Source organism: Gadus macrocephalus, chromosome 23 (assembly GCF_031168955.1).
Source record: "Gadus macrocephalus chromosome 23, ASM3116895v1".
NCBI classification, from domain to species: domain Eukaryota; kingdom Metazoa; phylum Chordata; class Actinopteri; order Gadiformes; family Gadidae; genus Gadus; species Gadus macrocephalus.
The window spans coordinates 15,136,336-15,157,321 of NC_082404.1; the positions used below are offsets into that span (position 1 = coordinate 15,136,336).

At 42.9% G+C, this 20,986-nt stretch overlaps 1 protein-coding gene across 3 annotated transcripts in view; it reads right to left on the reverse strand.

The window, feature by feature from the left end:
* Positions 1-20,986, reverse strand: part of LOC132452668 (NACHT, LRR and PYD domains-containing protein 12-like) — a 61,785-nt gene that overhangs the window by 17,044 nt on the left and 23,755 nt on the right. For 2 of the 3 annotated variants that reach the window (XM_060045385.1, XM_060045386.1), the window contains 3 exons: positions 14,232-14,405; positions 12,008-12,181; positions 11,057-11,230 (listed from right to left, as the gene is read on the reverse strand). In XM_060045385.1, coding sequence (XP_059901368.1) covers positions 11,057-11,230; positions 12,008-12,181; positions 14,232-14,405 — 522 coding nt within the window. Of the gene's footprint in view, positions 1-7,937; positions 9,553-10,322; positions 10,370-10,544; positions 10,719-11,056; positions 11,231-12,007; positions 12,182-14,231; positions 14,406-20,986 lie in introns of those variants that run through there. The other variant, XM_060045387.1, reaches the window with a different exon arrangement.

Genomic DNA, 20,986 nt, shown 5'->3' on the forward strand with positions numbered 1-20,986 from the left:
GATTGTGTTGGCTTGTTGACTTGGATTAATCTTGTGTTTCTTCCTTCTTATCTTGTTAAACCCTTTACAGGCAGCTATTCAGAAAGTAGCCAAGGCAAGGAGGCACACAGTGGCGGATTTAGCAAATTGGGGGCCCAAGGTGAAGATATGTATGGGGCCCTCCCCATCCAATCTTTAAAAGAGAACAGAGAAGAAAATGTGAAGATTGAATGTTGGATAGGCAGGTAAAACTGATCTACTGAGTACGGTGTCCTCAGAATACTCAGAGTAGAGGCCAACGTGTACTACTCCGACTCCTTAATCCGTAATCTGACTCCGTAACTACGGAGACCCCTCTAGCATTCAAAGTTCTCCGGCGGGATGTCAGATACGCAATGCAATTCGCCGCCCGATCAATCTTATATGTTGACTACAAACCATGCAAATAGTGTTGTAAATAAACTTCCAAAGCTTTTCAAATCTTAAATGGTGTTCTATTGGTCCTTAATGTGCAAAGTAAACGATGTACAAAATATATTAGGTGCAAATTCAAACCGGAGATTTGGTTCGGGAAATGATTTTGTTAGAGGACCAATCACAGCGCTTGCCGTCTCCGTTGCGTCGACGGATAGTTAAAAAACGTTGGATGCGCACTTAAGCTACGGAGAGGGTCTCCGACAGGCTCTCCGGCCATGGAGAGGGCTCTCTGTGTCTACGTACAGCTCTTTGCGGAGGACTATGAACCGGCCTCGAGAGTAAGCATGTTTATACTGTCGTTTGATTCTTTAATAGACAGGGTTATTTTCTTCTTTCATTTCTCGTCAATGAGTCATCTTGTTGGGTTGGATTCTTCTCGTGCTCCTTCCTTCTTATCTTGTTACACCCTTTGCATGCAGGTGTTTAGATTAAAACGATATAGGGGCCGGTTTTTAGAAACACGCAGTAGTCCCACAAAATAAAGCAATTTAACAGTAAATATAAAGACTGTTGCAATGATACATTACAGTAAAAATATCATCATTTAAATAGTGAATTAGGTAAACTGAATTCATACTTGTTGTTGTAATTGAGTTTTATACACAACAGCAGATTGTGTTGGCTTGTTGACTTGGATTAATCTTGTGTTTCTTCCTTCTTATCTTGTTAAACCCTTTACAGGCAGCTATTCAGAAAGTAGCCAAGGCAAGGAGGCACACAGTGGCGGATTTAGCAAATTGGGGGCCCAAGGTGAAGATATGTATGGGGCCCTCCCCATCCAATCTTTAAAAGAGAACAGAGAAGAAAATGTGAAGATTGAATGTTGGATAGGCAGGTAAAACTGATCTACTGAGTACGGTGTCCTCAGAATACTCAGAGTAGAGGCCAACGTGTACTACTCCGACTCCTTAATCCGTAATCTGACTCCGTAACTACGGAGACCCCTCTAGCATTCAAAGTTCTCCGGCGGGATGTCAGATACGCAATGCAATTCGCCGCCCGATCAATCTTATATGTTGACTACAAACCATGCAAATAGTGTTGTAAATAAACTTCCAAAGCTTTTCAAATCTTAAATGGTGTTCTATTGGTCCTTAATGTGCAAAGTAAACGATGTACAAAATATATTAGGTGCAAATTCAAACCGGAGATTTGGTTCGGGAAATGATTTTGTTAGAGGACCAATCACAGCGCTTGCCGTCTCCGTTGCGTCGACGGATAGTTAAAAAACGTTGGATGCGCACTTAAGCTACGGAGAGGGTCTCCGACAGGCTCTCCGGCCATGGAGAGGGCTCTCTGTGTCTACGTACAGCTCTTTGCGGAGGACTATGAACCGGCCTCGAGAGTAAGCATGTTTATACTGTCGTTTGATTCTTTAATAGACAGGGTTATTTTCTTCTTTCATTTCTCGTCAATGAGTCATCTTGTTGGGTTGGATTCTTCTCGTGCTCCTTCCTTCTTATCTTGTTACACCCTTTGCATGCAGGTGTTTAGATTAAAACGATATAGGGGCCGGTTTTTAGAAACACGCAGTAGTCCCACAAAATAAAACAATTCAACAGTAAATATAAAGTCTGTTGCAATGATTCATTACAGTAAAAATATCATTATTTAAATAGTGAATTAGGTAAACTGAATTCTTAATTGTTGTTGTAATTGAGTTTTATATACAACAGCAGATTGTGTTGGCTTGTTGACTTGGATTAATCTTGTGTTTCTTCCTTCTTATCTTGTTAAACCCTTTACAGGCAGCTATTCAGAAAGTAGCCAAGGCAAGGAGGCACACAGTGGCGGATTTAGCAAATTGGGGGCCCAAGGTGAAGATATGTATGGGGCCCTCCCCATCCAATCTTTAAAAGAGAACAGAGAAGAAAATGTGAAGATTGAATGTTGGATAGGCAGGTAAAACTGATCTACTGAGTACGGTGTCCTCAGAAAACTCAGAGTAGAGGCCAACGTGTACTACTCCGACTCCTTAATCCGTAATCTGACTCCGTAACTACGGAGACCCCTCAAGCATTCAAAGTTCTCCGGCGGGATGTCAGATACGCAATGCAATTCGCCGCCCGATCAATCTTATATGTTGACTACAAACCATGCAAATAGTGTTGTAAATAAACTTCCAAAGCTTTTCAAATCTTAAATGGTGTTCTATTGGTCCTTAATGTGCAAAGTAAACGATGTACAAAATATATTAGGTGCAAATTCAAACCGGAGATTTGGTTCGGGAAATGATTTTGTTAGAGGACCAATCACAGCGCTTGCCGTCTCCGTTGCGTCGACGGATAGTTAAAAAACGTTGGATGCGCACTTAAGCTACGGAGAGGGTCTCCGACAGGCTCTCCGGCCATGGAGAGGGCTCTCTGTGTCTACGTACAGCTCTTTGCGGAGGACTATGAACCGGCCTCGAGAGTAAGCATGTTTGTACTGTCGTTTGATTCTTTAATAGACAGGGTTATTTTCTTCTTTCATTTCTCGTCAATGAGTCATGTTGTTGGGTTGGATTCTTCTCGTGCTCCTTTCTTCTTATCTTGTTACACCCTTTGCATGCAGGTGTTTAGATTAAAACGATATAGGGGCCGGTTTTAAGAAACACGCAGTAGTCCCACAAAATAAAACAATTCAACAGTAAATATAAAGACTGTTGCAATGATTCATTACAGTAAAAATATCATAATTTAAATAGTGAATTAGGTAAACTGAATTCTTAATTGTTGTTGTAATTGAGTTTTATACACAACAGCATATTGTGTTGGCTTGTTGACTTGGATTCATCTTGTGTTTCTTCCTTCTTATCTTGTTAAACCCTTTACAGGCAGCTATTCAGAAAGTAGCCAAGGCAAGGAGGCACACAGTGGCGGATTTAGCAAATTGGGGGCCCAAGGTGAAGATATGTATGGGGCCCTCCCCATCCAATCTTTAAAAGAGAACAGAGAAGAAAATGTGAAGATTGAATGTTGGATAGTCAGGTAAAACTGATCTACTGAGTACGGTGTCCTCAGAATACTCAGAGTAGAGGCCAACGTGTACTACTCCGACTCCTTAATCCGTAATCTGACTCCGTAACTACGGAGACCCCTCAAGCATTCAAAGTTCTCCGGCGGGATGTCAGATACGCAATGCAATTCGCCGCCCGATCGATCTTATGTGTTGACTACAAACCATGCAAATAGTGTTGTAAATAAACTTCCAAAGCTTTTCAAATCTTAAATGGTGTTCTATTGGTCCTTAATGTGCAAAGTAAACGATGTACAAAATATATTAGGTGCAAATTCAAACCGGAGATTTGGTTCGGGAAATGATTTTGTTAGAGGACCAATCACAGCGCTTGCCGTCTCCGTTGCGTCGACGGATAGTTAAAAAACGTTGGATGCGCACTTAAGCTACGGAGAGGGTCTCCGACAGGCTCTCCGGCCATGGAGAGGGCTCTCTGTGTCTACGTACAGCTCTTTGCGGAGGACTATGAACCGGCTTCGAGAGTAAGCATGTTTGTACTGTCGTTTGATTCTTTAATAGACAGGGTTATTTTCTTCTTTCATTTCTCGTCAATGAGTCATGTTGTTGGGTTGGATTCTTCTCGTGCTCCTTTCTTCTTATCTTGTTACACCCTTTGCATGCAGGTGTTTAGATTAAAACGATATAGGGGCCGGTTTTTAGAAAACACGCAGTAGTCCCACAAAATAAAGCAATTCAACAGTAAATATAAAGACTGTTGCAATGATTCATTACAGTAAAAATATCATCATTTAAATAGAATTCTTACTTGTTGTTGTAATGGAGTTTTATACACAACAGCAGATTTTGTTTGCTTGTTGACTTGGATTAATCTTGTGTTTCTTCCTTCTTATCTTGTTAAACCCACACACACACACACAGACACACACATTATATAAGCAAAGTCAGAGACAATTTTTTCAATTTTAAAGGCTACCAATGTACCCTTATTCGGTAACCCTTCCTTTTACAGTCCTCTAATTACTAGGTATTTACCCGGTAAATACATGGTAAATCATAGTGTATTACTGGGTAATTACCACTAGTAATAAGAAGGTAAATACAGAGGTAGTTACCCGGTAAATACATGGTACATCATAGTGTATTACTGTGTAATTACCACTGGTAATAAGAAGGTAAATACAGAGGAATTACAGCCGAAGTACTAAGTAAAACCTCCACTATTACCCATCAACTCAACTAAGTACTGTGTAGTTGTAACTGTTTTAGGTTGGTAATAACTCCGATATTGTGTAGGCCTACTTCCTAGGAAATTAGGCAACCAATTCTTAGAAACACCTATTAATTCAAGTTACAATTGTAGTTATCCAAGGTTTATGTTGGTAACAGCCCAAGTTTAATGATGTACTATCTAGAAATTAGCATAGTACTTTCCAATAAATTACTTTTTCTTAGTTATTATTCATAGCTACACCCATTTAGAAAGGGTTTATTCAATTTACCTTAGAAACTATGGAATTACTTACCTGGTAACAACCTCTGCAGTAACAGTTTTCCTCTAATGTCATGGTACATCTTCTTAAATACTGGGTGCGAAGCCGTTTGTTTCCATGCTCTTACCAGCTTCTTACCATATAATTTATAATAGATACATTCCATTGTCCATGCAGTCAACACAAACTTGTACCATGTACGTTCTGCGACGTTACCTAGTAAAACACAACAATTTACCCAGTAAGTAAGCTGAAAATGTACTGTAAAAGGAAGCCTTGTTTGTTTCCATGGTATTACCAGGTTCTTACCATATAATTTGTAATACATCATTCCCTTTTCCCTGCAGTCAACACAAACTTGTACCATGTACGTTCTGCGACTTTACTAAGTAAAACATGACAATTTACCCACTAAGTAAGCTGAAACTCTAGTGTAAAAGGAAGCCTTGTTTGTTTCCATGGTTTTACCAGGCTCTTACCATAAAAGTTGTAACTGGTCATTCCCTTTTCCATGTAATCAACACAAACTTGTACCCAGGGCCGGCGCTGGCCGTTTTGGAGCCCTAGGCGACTCGAAATCAACTTGCGCCCTGGACAGGTTTTGCGAGCCGGGGGGGTGCTACGCTGACGGTTTCGGGCCGCCCTGACAATTACTCCCGCGCCCCCTCGCTTCTCCGTTCGCGTCGTATATTTTAATTGACATATTTTTTAATTAAGGGCGCCACCAGAGGGCGCCCCCAACGCATTTGTCGCCCTAGGCGGTCGCCTAGCTCGCCTATGCCGATCGCCGGCCCTGCTTGTACCATATATTATCTGCAACGTCGTTCACCAGTAGTTAAACACTTTAATTGTTGTTATAGAACCCCAAACCACTGTTGATGAAAGGCATATTAAAATTAAACAAAATCAAAGGCATATCTTTCTCTTGCTCTACCGGAGCATGCTGCCTCAACAGGTGCAATATTAGCCTCCGGTTTGATATCCGCCGGAATTCGGTTTACCACCCAATCGGAATCATCAACACAAGTGCAATACATTACGGGCTTAGTATGTTGAGTACAGTTTAGGACACCGTATCGCAAAAAATCTCAAAGACATGTTGTTGCTATCAATGTCTGTGCAACAACGTCATCTACTTCTGGCTGCTACCTGTTTTAGGGACCGTCTACAAATTACACTCACAGACTGGTGGCAGAGACGTTACCATGGAATTGGAATAAGGAATAAGGAATTTTAAAGAGATTATGGAGTGATTTGACTCAGAAGTGACATTCGGCAATGTTTTTCACGTCTGTGCCTTACCGGTAGGTCCATGTTTCCAGGAAGTCCACACAAGTCAATTACCGGCTACTGTAAATAAAATAATAGAGGCGCCAACAAATTTAAAACAGCCAAGTATCAAGAGGGGAGATTTTTAAGTAAAATTAGTTGGCCCCTCTGTAATCGACTTGTGTGGACTTCCTGGAAACATGGACCTACCGGTAAGGCACAGACTTCGAAAAAAGTATTTAACACTTGCTACGGAGTACAAAAAATATTTCACGAGACAACTGTGTCACAATAACGAGATAGTATCTCATAATAACGAGATAGAACTTCATAATTACAAGACATTATCTCATAATTACGAGATATCCATCTCGTAATTGCGTTAATTTGCATGCAAATTTGCCAATTGATGCACGTTCACAGTCCTAACCAGTAGGGGGAGATATGCATTTAGCCAGAAGGAGCACACCTTAATAGCCGAGACGAGACGACCAAAGGTCTCGGGGCTATTATAGTGTGCTATTATGGTTAACAACCATGCGCCATCTTAGGAGGTTCACCTGTAGCATATACAAATTGCAGATAGCAGCATCCATCATTACCCTACTACCTTGTAGCGACTACTATCAGTTAAGATACTTATCTCATAATTATGAGAAAGTTATCTCGTTATTATGAGATACTATCTTATCATTATGATATACTTTCTCGTTATTGTGAGTTAGCTATCTCGTAATTATGAATAAAGATCTCGTAATTATGAGATAATTATCTCGTAATTATGAGAAAGATAAAAGTCTCGTAATTATGAGATAATTATCTCGTATCTATGACAAAGATCTCGTAATTATGAAATATTCTCTTATAATTATGCAATCTTTATGCCATAATTACGAGATCCCTGATACTACGACAACCACGATTCAGACAGGGTAGGTGTGTGAATACTGACCCCTAGTGGTTGGAGCCAGCGCAGCCTTACTGGCAAACATATTGACTGGCAAATGAACACACCTCTTAAGGAGCCTCCTCAGACCCGCTGAGGTCGCTGGTAGGGGCATGTTGGATTCAGGCGGACTGGAGCCCAGGGCCCGGATTCACAAAGCATTCTTAAGAAGAAAAAATTAAGTAATTTAACTTCTTAAGTAGCAGCTTTTTTTTTACCCCAGAGACCTCACCTCTAGGGGAATGGACCCAAGAGATCTCACCTCTTGGGGAGCACTGAGGAGGCCTCAATCCTTTCTGCTTGTAGCAGAAGAATAACAGAACGTCTCACTGGTGTTTTACTGGTGTTGAATCCGTCACTGATGGTGCGCCGTCACATAACTTGAACTGTGTGTGATTTAGATAAGTTAAACCCATGTCCTGAAACGCGTTGGAGGGTTAGCAGTAGAAGCTTCTCACTAACTCTGATGCCAGTTATATTATCAATGTTTCATGAAGGAAGGAATGTCACAGAGATTTCTAGATTAAATAAATAAACATAATTGTAACTCTAATGTGTGTGTGCGTATGTTTATGTGTGTATGTGAGTGTGGGTGTATATTGTTCACCAGATTACTTATAGTTTTTGTGTATGTGTGTGTGGTTAAAAAAAGTCAGACTCCACTGTTATGTATGTGTGCGAGTGTGGTTATATCCTTTCCAAACACTGATGAAGGGGTGAATGGAGACTCCACTGTTGGGTTGGAGGAAACGTCTCCAGAAGACTTTGAAGGATTTCAACTGAACTAACGGGAAGAATCATCTGAACATACGAGAACGTTCAGTTGATCCACTGAGTTGTTTATTAACATTATGCTTTATGAACAATTATAAATCCTAAACAGGTATCTTTAATAACTGAACATGTTTACTCCCAACAGAACACAAAGATCTTCAGTTTGAAGTCTTTCACAACATGAACATCTTTACCCTTACCCATAGAAACCTTAACATAATTTAGTATTATGTTGTTAAATCTGCTTTAAATCACGTTCCATGTCAGGCAAGGCAAAATAAAAACATATCAAATTCCTTTATAACGATGTTGAAAATATATAAAATATTATAGTAAAGAAATTATGTAACCATCAATCAACATTTAAAACACATTTTTACGTTAGAAAGCAAATCTTTGTACAACCTGCTTAACCCGATGGAAGATCTTAAAATTCCTTTCATGTACGTATGCTGAACCTTTCAGAAGCCCAATAAAATGAATCATTTGAAGTACAGTGGATTATTTAAATCAATCACAAAGTGTTGTACTTCCACTAAACGGGTTGACCCCCAGAGCACACACAGCTGCTGCTCAACAACCCGACGCACTACAGGTACGTCCATGGGTCCACAGGTATTCAAACGTCCCCCCAACAGCTGGTCCTCAACAACGTCAGGACTGTGAGGACCCCCCAGACCCAAGCGGCCCCCTCTAATCTGACGCTCAGTAACCCAGCTGAACACAGAGAGGGCTGAGAGATTAACCACGAGAGACACTGATGTTACCTGCTGCTTACCACCGGAACACTGACCTGCTGTGGGTTTAGATCCATGAATGATTTGTGTGTGTGCGTGTGTGTTTATAGATTCATGACCGTTTTGTGTGTGTGTGTGTGTGTGTTTGTCTGTGTGTTTGCGTGCGTGTGCATTACTGTGTACACAAGTCTGTGTACACGTGTGTGTGTGTGTGCGATTATGTCTGTACATACGTCTGTGTGTGTGTATATAGATTCATGAACGGTGTGTCTTAATATCTATGTACATATGTGTTTGTTGGTTTGGGAGTGATTATGACTGTACTGGTATGTGTTTCTATGGGTCTGTGTGTGTGTGTGTGTGTGTGTCTACAATGGACATAGAGACATTGAGGAACCAAGCTTACGTAACTTAAACCCAGGGAGGAGGTCCTCCTGGGTGAAGGTGGACTGGAAGGTGTGGATGTGTGTCAGTGTGTCGAAGGACCCTCCTCCACCTGGGGACACTCTGTAGAAGGAAAGAGTGCCAGCAGGCCGGTCCAGATACACTCCTACTCTGTTAGAGCCAGCCGAGGGGAGACGTATGGCTCTGAGACTCTCGTCGTGAAGGGCATCGTAACGACCATCATGACAAAGAAGAACCCAGGACTTGTTGTTCCATCCAAGCCCGCTGTCATTACCCGCTGTTCCCCTTGAGATCCCTCTGTATGTCACTCCCATACGAACATCTACTTCCCATTCTACCTCCCAGTAACAGCGGCCAGTCAGACCCTCTCTACACAACACCTGCTCACAGATGTCAAACCTCTCTGGGTGATCCGGATACGACTGGGTCTCTTCAACATGCGTCACCTTTCTGTTGTCCTCAGACAGAGAGAGTCGTTTGTTGGCTGTGTTTGGGTCCAGTGTGAGTTCACAGGCATCTGACGGAAGAAACAGACATGATTAGGCTGCTAAACCATTATTATAAATTAATCATCATAATCATTATTATTATTATCATTATTATTATTATAACTAACAGCTTCAACCATAAAGATAATAATGGTATTCTAGCTGAAACCGTAGATGAAATACATGTTTCACTATAAACATGTTATTATGAACACGATGTGCTATGTCTAATGTTAAAAATAATTATAATAATTGTAAAAATAATAATTACAATAGCAACAAGATAATAGTATTATTCATTATTCATTCGTTTTTTGAATATATTATACACATATAATTATGATCAATAGTATCCTGATTATTAGTGTTATGTCTAATGTTCTATTGATAGTAATACATTAAACTAGAAAATGCATTTCCTCCAGAAAATGTATAAACGGTTACGTATAACGTATTATTTTTAATAGACCTAATTATAACAATATAAAAAATAAAAGTAATCATCATAATAACAATGATAATGTATGAAAATCATAATAATAATCATAACAATAATAACACTATGTATTCTAATAGAACATACAATACACACATAATACCTGGATACCATGGATTTGATACATGTAGGATTAATTGTGATTGTGATCGTGTACATTTTCGCATACGTAACATACATGATGTCAACCGTCATCTTCATTCCCAGAAAGATCTAAATGAACAGACGTCACCTCCTGCTGTGTGGATGGACATTCCATCTCAATAGTTAGTGTATGTTGTGATGAATCAAACAGACACTTACACTTCTTTAGAGCTGGTTTCAGTCTCCACACTCCACTGTGCTCCACACTGGGGGGGAAACAAAGTGAGAGCAGCATGTTGAAACATTCACCTTCATCATCCGCTGTCTCATCACTTTCTACATAACATAAGTTACAGCTGCCTCTTCAAACCACTTAATCTAGTAGCGGGTTGATCCTTGTAGGAGACATTGTCCCTAAGTGGTGAGCTGTCCTCTCCATACCTGAGAGTGTCCAGTCTCCATTGTGGATCCTCCAGTCCAGCAGAGAGCAGCGTAGCTCCTGAGTCTCCTGGGTGATTGTAGCTCAGGTCCAGCTCTGTCAGATGGGAGGGGTTGGAGCTCAGAGCTGAAGCCAGAGAAGCACAGCCTTCCTGTGTGATCAGGCAGCCAGACAACCTACACACACACACACACACACACACACACACACACACACACACACACACACACACACACACACACACACACACACACACACACACACACACACACACACACACACACACACTTTTTAAATCTTCCTGAAATCCTCTTCCTCTAAAGTTCTGTTCCTCCTCTGGCCTCTCAGCCTCCCATCTGTAGTGAACTTAAACGGTGACCCCAAGTTACAGATGAGTAATGATGCTGAATCTGTCGGGGTGTGTCGTCTGTTCTTTTAGATCACAGCCCACCTAGTCCTGGATCCTCCCTACATATTAAACAAACCCAAAGACACATTTAACCCTAACTCTGACCTGAGAGTTTCCAGTGTACAGTGTGGACTCCCCAGTCCAGCAGAGAGCAGCTTCACTCCTGAATCCTGCAGATCATTGGTACTCAGGTCCAGCTCTTTCAGACTAGAGGAGTTGGAGCTGAGAGCTGAGGCCAGAGCTTCACAGCATCTCTCTGACAGCTGACAGCCATTCAGCCTTCACATAAAATAAACAGGAACATCTTAGGAACCGTGTAAGATGTTGATACAAACAACAATACTAGTAACATTTGTTCTGTATTTCTGAAACATTTACCGTAATATAACCTTTATCGTAGTATGTATATTGTGTTGTGTGTATTGTAAAACATGTTATAAGTGTGCCTACAGATACGTTTTTTATAATATAACTATTTTTGTTCTGTCTTTCCACATTCAATTAGGTTGTTAGTATTTCTACATATTTTTCTGTGTTTCCAAATTGAAATTCTGAAGATAAAATAATTAAAAAAGTATATATAAAATATCATAACATAACCAAGACCTTATATCGTCATGATTGTTGAGTTGTTCCTATGAAAATGATATATTGTGGTGATCACGGCCATGGTCGTCGTGTTCCGGGTGCCACAAAGGATCCTGGGAGGCCCGGGGGAAACGGCACCGCCACCAAGGGTGGGTGTGGGGGATATGGTGTGTGTTTCGTGTGTGGTGTGCAAATAATGGCAACTCTCGGGGTCGTGCAAGGTATGGGGCACAAGTTTTGGGATTACTTTTCAACTTTTGCATTTTTGCATACCACACAAACAACAAGGTGTAATATGTCTAATGGTACCACTCAAATAAATGTGGTCATCAAAGGTACTGAGTTATTCGCTGATATAGTTTGACGTCATTTAGGAGTCTTTCTTAAACCAGGGGGCGGTAGTTGTTTTAAAAGTCTTCTGATATCGAACCTTGTGGTATAACTGTTTGCACATTGAGTAAAACTGACCTGAGAGTTTCCAGTGTACAGTGTGGACTCCCCAGTCCAGCAGAGAGCAGCTTCACTCCTGAATCCTGAAGATCATTGGTACTCAGGTCCAGCTCCCTCAGACTAGAGGAGCTGGAGCTGAGAACTGAGGCCAGAGCTTTACAGCATTCCTCTGACAGACCACAGCCATTCAGCCTTCAAACACAATAAACAGAATATGTTAGGAACGGAGATTAAAAGTGCTTAAAAGATCGAACTAGCTCACAGGAGAAACATGTTGTGGCTAACGAACAGCACAGGGCCGCCATGGGGCCACACTGGAGGGGAGGACGTCCAGTGATGCTAGCGCCTCAGCTCTTCTCGCTGCTATCAGGGATCAGGGAAGTGAGCTCAAGGAGATGATTGTGAACATTAAACTTCCTTCAGCAGTTGCCTGATGGTCTTGTAGGGATCCTGAACTCCGTGTAAACAGAGTCAGACCTAACAAAGCAGAGGACTGCGGAGCCCTCAACTATCTCTATCAATCTCTAGGCTTCCTTCTTTAAAGGTCCCATGGCATGAAAATCTCACTTTATGAGGTTTTCTAACATTAATATGAGTTCCCCTAGCCTGCCTATCGTCCCCCAGTGGCTAAAACTTGCGTTCGGTGTCAAACGAGCACTAGGTATCCTGCTCGTGTTTGAAAAAATGGAAGCTCAGGCGCGTTCATTTGGAATGTGGCCCAATATAATAATAATAATAATAATTGATCCGTTTTTTATAGCGCTTTTCTAAATACTCAAAGACGCTTTACAAATAAGAAAGGAATACATACAGACAGTACAGACACTCAAACAAAAGGGAAAAAATAAACAGCACCACAACAATAGGCAACACATTAAGAGAGCGGGAGAGTGGAAGATGGATTATGTCATCATAAGGGGCGAAGTGACCTCCATTTCTCTGCCTTGCCCGTCCAGAGAATTTTGCCCGCCAATGAGACAATGAGCTACGACTGTGCGAGCGCCACGTGTGTGTGTGTGTGTGTGATTACACACAATGTAACGCAATTGTTGTACACTTCTTTATTATTTGGATAACCGTTCTGCTGTTGGTGTTATGGCGCAGGTAGTGGAAGTTATCTTAGCCATTGTTGAGAAGGAATTGGGGGGAAAGGAATTTTGGCTTTGACTCCCTGAAGTACATGAACTGCGACATGCTGCCCGCCGCCCAATGCCGCGACGCACAACCGCCGCAAAGCACCACCGCCCGGCAGCGGGCAGCGAGCGGTTCAGTCTACTTTAGATTGATGTGGACTTGGAAGAACCAGAGACGTCGGAGAACCCAACGCAGTCGTTTGAGATTCATAATATCGTCGGGAGTATTGATACCATAATTCAACCCTCCATCATATTGCGTAAGCACATTTAAAAAGGCTTAAAACACCAAGGGCACTTGCCCTTCCCATCTTCAGACACTTTTACCGGGCTTCAAAATAAAGGACGACTATGAAACCCCCAGAGGTTCTGCATCTCTACATATTCAATCGTTTTATGTTGCTCTGTTTTCCTACATATTCAATTGTTTTATGTTCTGTATTCCTACATATTCAATTGTTTACGTTGCGCTGTATTCCTACACATTCAATCGTTTTATGTTGTTCTGTATTCCTATTCAATCGCTTCATGTTCTATATCTCTACATATTCAATCGTTTTATGTTCTGCATCTCTATATATTCAATCGTAATATGTTGCTCTGTACTTCTACATATTGTTCTGTATTTCTTCATCTTAAATTGTTTAACCTTGTTCTGTATTTTATGTTTTCAATTGAAATTCTGATGATAAAATATATTTCAAGAATATATGTATACAATGACAACAAAGACCTTATACAGTCATGGCAAAAACTAGAAATTGTTGAGTTCTTCCTATGAAAATCATACATTTAGTTTATTCAAACCCATAACCTTAGATGGATTCAAAAACGGAGACTTCATATCTTAACTACCACTGTCAAGGGGATACAATGTTGCAATGGCCAATTTGGGATAAATTTCAACTTTTCATTTTCGCATCCCACATAAACAAGGTGTAATATATCCAATTGTACCACTCTGATACATATGGTCATCAAAGATACTGAGTTATTAGCTGAAATAGTTTGACGTAATTTAGGGGTGATTCTCAAACCAGGGGGCAGTAGGTAAAGTCTTATGAAACGGAACCTTGTGGTGTAACTGTTGCACTCTGAGAAAAACTGACCTGAGAGTTTCCAAAGTACAGTGTGGACTCTCCAGTCCAGCAGAGAGCAGCTTCACTCCTGAATCCTGCAGATCATTGGTACTCAGGTCCAGCTCTCTCAGATTAGAGGAGTTGGAGCTGAGAACTGAGGCCAGAGCTTCACAGCATCTCTCTGACAGCATACAGCCATTAAGCCTTTGCACACCAAAAAAACAGAACATGTTAGGAACCGTGATTAAATGTTTTATTAGACTTTTCTGATAGTTTAACAAATGATTATTATACATTACATCTTTAAATGTTAGTTATATATTAGGTGTTTGGTAAAGTTGGGGTCACTGCACTATATCCAAATTGTCTGACTGTATGGGTTGTGTGTGAAAGTTGTTCTGTTAAGGGGGTTGCGGGTGCAGGCAGGCAGGTAGGACCCAGACGCAGACGGTTTCAGGAAAACGGCACTTTATTCACGCCTAAAGGCTAAGGCACAGGAATCAGGGAACTCAGGAGACAACAGGGACCAGGGAACACACAGGACGAACAACCACAGACAACCACAGCAAACCACAGCAAACCACAATGACAGCACCAGGAACAAAGGAAAGACGAGGGCTTAAATAACAAACACAACGAGGAACAGCTGAGACACATTAGGGGAGGGAACAGTAATCAACACAGGAGGGAAACACAGGGAAACACCCACACCCTGACAGTACCCCCCCCTTAAGGGTCGACTCCCAGGCGACCCACGACAAGCAAAAAACAAAGAAAGTCAAACCCAAAACGGGTGGGTGGAGGGGCGCCAGGAGGGGGGAATCAAAAAAAAAATGGACTGCGGCAGAGCCGAGGGACGTCAGGCGGGCGGCCAGAAAACTGCCCCAGGGCATGGCAGGGAGCCTCAGGCGGACGGCCTGGGGGGCAAGCAGAGGCAGAGTGAAGGCGGAACCCTTCAGGAGGCCGGCGGCAAGGACGATGAGGGCTCAGTCCCTCAGGAGACCTGCAGTGGCACAGAACCCCCTCAGAAGGCCGGCAGTGGTGAAGGCGGAACCCTTCAGGAGGCCGGCGGGTCCCCTCAAGAGGGAGGCCAGGTAGAGGGCGGGTCCCCTCAGGAGGCAGGCCAGGTAGAGGGCGGGTCCCCTCTGGAGGAAGGCCAGGTAGAGGGCGGACCCCCTCTGGAAGGCGGGACCCCTCAGGAAGGCAAGGCAGAGGGCTGGTCCCCTCTGGAGGAAGGCGAGGTAGAGGGCGGACCCCCTCTGGAAGGCGGGACCCCACAGGCAGGAGCGGAGGGCGGGCCCCCTCCGGCAGGAGAGGAGTGGGCTCAGGAACCGGACAGGGTTCAGGGACCAGAGTCAGTGCGGGAGCTGGAGTGCCAGGAGGAACCGGGTGGTACCCCAAACTCACCACCCCCACTCTGATTGTCCGTAAGGAAGGAGGCTGGTAGCTGGGAACCGGGGGCAGAGGCTGGTAGCGGGGAACCGGGGGCAGAGGCAGGTAGCTGGGGATCAGAGGCTGAGAGCAGGAGCGTGGAGGCTTAGGCCGGTCACCAAAGTCCGGTGGCAGTGGCATGTAGCTCTCCGGCCAAAAGGTTGTGGGGTTGAGCAGCTCGACTGCCCACTCGGGTAAGGCGTCCTCCAACTCTGGCCTTGACGCAACAGCCCTGCACATACGCCCCAACACAGCCTCCTGCTCCTTCCTGCTGGGAATGTTCTCCCAGCCATCCATAGCTAGGATAATCGTCACCAACAAATCCTCCAACTCACGGAAAAACAGAGCGTCCGCTGGGTCCAAACTTGGTGCTGTCATTCTGTTAAGGGGGTTGCGGGTTCAGGCAGGCAGGTAGGACCCAGACGCAGACGGTTTCAGGAAAACTGCACTTTATTCACGCCTAAAGGCTAAGGCACAGGAATCAGGGAACTCAGGAGACAACAGGGACCAGGGAACACACAGGACGAACAACCACAGACAACCACAGCAAACCACAGCAAACCACAATGACAGCACCAGGAACAAAGGAAAGACGAGGGCTTAAATAACAAACACAACGAGGAACAGCTGAGACACATTAGGGGAGGGAACAGTAATCAACACAGGAGGGAAACACAGGGAAACACCCACACCCTGACATGTTCATCATGACAAATGGTGCATAACAAGTTTCATCCATATTGCACCTTCCTAGTGGAATTGGTAGCCTGTTTTGTATGATGCACTTCAAAGGCTTGTTAAAGCTCCACCTTCTGGCCCATCCAGTTTTTGAGATATGGCCGATTTTGTCAGGAAAATACTAATGATTACAATAGGGTTCCAATGGATTTCTTAGGACCCCTAATAACAGTTGTTTTGTAGTTATGACAAATGTATCTTAATGTATGTGTACAATGTTTTGGGTGTATCGTATAACATGTTATAAGTGTGCCTACAAATACGTTTTGTATAGTATTTTGACTTTTATATTCTAGTATTATGTATATTGTGTTGTGCATATTGTAAAACATGTTATTAGTGAACCTACAGAGATGTTTTGGAGGCTTTGATCACTGGCAGCAGCCCCAGAAGACCCTCCTCAGAAGCAGAGTATTTCTTCAGGTAAAACACGTCAAGCTCCTCTTCTGATGAAAGTAAGATGAAGACCAGAGCTGACCACTGAGCAGAGGAGAGAGATTCTCTGGAGATACTTCCTGATTTCAGGTACAGTTGGATCTCCTCGACTAGAGAACGGTCGTTCAGCTCATTCAGACAGTGGAACAGATTTATGCTTCTCTCTTGAGAGAGATCTCCACCTATCTTCTGCTTGATGTAATGGACTATTTGGGTATTGCTCCGTGGCCTTTTTCCTGTCTGTCCCGGCAGAAAGTTTTTAGTGAGATTGCCCAGTAATGTATTTCCTCTTGGTCCCAGCAGACCTTGTAGGAGCATCTGATTGGTCTCTAGAGAGAGGCCCAGGAGGAAGCGGAGGAACAAATCCAGGTGTCCGTTCTCACTCTGTACGGCCTTGTCCACAGCACTCTGGTAGAGGAGGAGGAGTTCATCTTCCCTGGAGGTTGGTTGTTCTTCTGAGAGCAGATTCACACCGGTGTTAATGTAGGACAGAAAGACATAAAGGGCAGCCAGAAACTCCTGGATGCTCAGATGGACAAAGCAGAACACCCTATCCTGGTACAGCCCACACTCCTCTTTAAAGATCTGGGTGAACACTCCTGAGTACACTGAGGCTGCTATGATATCGATGCCACATTCTGCCAAGTCTGCCTCGTAGAAGATCAGGTTGCCTTTCTCCAGCTGGTTAAAAGCCAGTTTCCCAAGAGAAAAAACTATCTCCCTGCTCTCCGAACTCCAATGTGGATCAGTTTCAGCTCTCCCATGATACTTCCTGTCCCCCTGTATGGACTGAACCCTCAGGAAGTGGCTGTACATCTGAGTCACGGTCTTGGGCACCTCTTCTCCTCTCTGGGTTGTTTTGAAGAAGTCCTCCAGAACTGTAGCAGTGATCCAACAGAAGACTGGAATGTGACACATGATGTGGAGGCTTCGAGATTTCTTGACGTGAGAGATGATTTTGCTGGCCAGTGTCCCCTCTCTGAATCTCTTCCTGAAGTACTCCTCCTTCTGTGGGTCATTGAACCCTCTCACCTCTGTGACCATGTCAACACACTGTGCAGGGATCTGATTGGCTGCCGCAGGGCGTGTGGTTATCCAGATGCGCGCAGAGGGAAGCAGGACCCCCCTGATTATGTTTGTCAGAAGCACGTCCAATGATGTCGGCTCTGTGATATCAGTCCAGATGGGGTTGTTCTGGAAGTCCAAAGGAAGTCGACACTCATCCAGACCATCCAAGATGAAGACTACTTGGTCATGGTCGTATCTGTAGATTCCTGATTCTTTTGTTTCAACAGAAAACTGATGCAGAAGTTCCACTAAGCTAAACTCTTTCCCTTTCAGTAAATTCAGCTCTCTGAAAGTGAGGAGAAATGTGAAGTGTATTTCGTGGTTGGCTTTGCCCTCAGCCCAGTCTAGAGTGAACTTGTGTGTTAAGACTGTTTTACCAATGCCGGCCACTCCGGTTGTCATTATTGTTCTGATTGGTTTATCTTGCCCAGGTAAGGGCTTAAAGATGTCTTCACATCTGATTGGTGTTTCTTCATTGGCTGGCTTCCTGGAAGTCTTCTCAATCAGTCTGACCTCATGTTCTCTGTTGACCTCTCCCCTGCCTCTTTCTGTGATGAAGAGCTCTGTGTAGAAGTCATTCAGACGTGATGGCTGTCCTGCTCTAGCGATTCCCTCAAACACACACTGGAACTTCTTCTTCAGATGAGACTTGAGTTTATGCTGGCACTGGACAGAAAGAGCTCCTAAATCACAAATCAGAAGAAACATACTATACATATTTCCAAGCAATATGACAGCGTAATGACAGAAGTATTGTAACCGTTACTTTATGTGAATCTTAGAACTTGCTTAGTAGTGTTATCGTTGTTGAGTATTAGTGAAAAGTGACTTGCTATCCTGATATAACAAGAAAGTGGTGCATCTCTTCCACTCAGTTATTCTGCTGTTGATCTGCTGATACCCCCACAATAACCCTACATTTCTGGATCAAACCATATAACCTGATGCCCCCACAATAACACTACATATCTGGATCAAGCCATTTAACCTGATACCCCCATAATAACCTCACATATCTGGATCAAACCATTTAAACTGATACCCCCATAATAACCTCACATATCTGGATCAAACCATTTAACCTGATACCCCAACAATAACCTTACTTATCTTGATCAAACCATTTTACCTGATAGACCGACAATGCTCTTCAAAATAAAAGTATTTTATCAGTGTTATAACAGTTTATTTTCTTTAAAAATTAATAAATAAATCGAATCTGCTTTCAATAGGAGTATTCTGTATTTTCAAAATAAGAGTATCTTACCACTCCACAGTGAGTCGGCCAGTTCCTCCTGGTTCATCTCCATCAGGCAGAGCTTTGTGATGTCCACCACTCCCTCTATGGCGCGCCTCCTCTGCTCCTCGTTCTTACCATCCACCTCCTCCTCCTCCTCCTCCTCCTCCCTCTGACTCTCTGAGCATTGTGGGTAATCTGAGAAGAGATCCCTCCAGAGCTTCTTCAGCTCCTTGTCTAGAAAAGCGTGTGCGTTCTCCTCAGCCCTCTGGAACAGAACAAACATCAAGGAGAACTTTACTCTGAACTAATTGAGGACATCAGAAGCATCTGTCCTAGATTAACGATCCACTGGCCTAAAGAGAGAAGCCTGGAGACGAGCTCCACAAGATATGCTTTTAATGCTCATGTAGAGCCAGGGGCACCACTACAGATTGTGGGCCCTGTAAGAGCCATATGAAAGAATATATTGGGCCTCCAGCTTAAACCACCCACCAGTCTAGAAAACCCATTTGACCACCCGTAGTTCAATAGACTGGTAGCTCTAGTGTAGCCTAGTGCTAAATACCTAATACTTAGCCTGCTGTCATTGACCATTGGTGAATGTCAGAGGTACATGAGTGGCATCTCCCATTACTGTTGTTCCTGGCAAAAAGTCTTTCCTCAATTCATTGAAATTCAGTGGTATTTTATGTTTGCCAGTCCATATGTTTGCTAGTAAGGCTGCACCTGGCACCTGGCTGTATCGTAGTTAAAGTGTAATTCTGTCTTTTTCGTCATGAAAATCCATCAAATAAGCCCCCAGACACTTTTTTTTGTTGTTAATCAATTATAGAGCTTGCCCAAAAAATTTTAACCACTAATATTGCCCAAAATAGAACCAAACCTTTGCAGTAGCATGATTAGTAGGGGTGTGATGAGATCTTGTGCCACGAGATCTCACGAGATTAAACTCAACGATATTACCCGTCGCGTTAAAAATATGTCACGTGAGATTTGTGAGCTATCCAAAATTCTATTTGTGGCCTGTGGGGGCAGTAACGCGCCTTTACTACGTCTAGGCTGCCAGAACCTCAAGAAGGAGAAGGAAAAGACGAGGAAGAGGAGGAGAAGGAGGGGAAGCAGCGAAAGCAGCCATAAACTGTGTTCGAAATGGTTCCCCATCACGGATATAGTGCACTATATCGAACACAGCTAAAGACAGCCAGAATGACGTCGGAAAATACCCGTATTACCGTTGAAGAAGCCCCCACCACTTTTAAATAATTTGTTTGGCAGCATTTTGGGTACTTTGATTTGGTTTTATTATTTAATTTATTTTACTTTAACTTTTATAAATTTTAGTTTTAGTTTCAATTTCATGCATGTAAAGAGTTATAATAAAACATTTCAAAATGCATGTGCAACTCGGTTAAATAAAAGTCTGTGGGTCCAGTCATATATTTTGTCATTGTAGTTTTCTTAAAATTTTGTCTCGTCTCGTGAACCCAATATCGTGTCTCGTCTCGTGAGCTGAGTGTATCGTCACACCCCTAATGATTAGTGTCCCTGCACATAAAACGAACCATCAACTAGTGTTGCTTTCGTCAACGAAAATTATGACTAAATATCGTCGTCAACCACCCTTTATCACGTGAGGAAAACGAGACGAGACGAGACGCAACGTAAATGCTGGTCATCTGACAATAACTATAACTAAATACATAATGCAATATTGTTGACGAATAAAAACGAGACTAAATGTGTTTTACGAAATAATACTCTGCGAAAATGTCTCTTCATTTTCGTTGACCAAAACTTTCGTTGACCAAAAACCTGCTCGTCGCGGCAGTATTTAGATTCACAAGACGCAGCTGAGGTGGTAGCGTTAATGAAA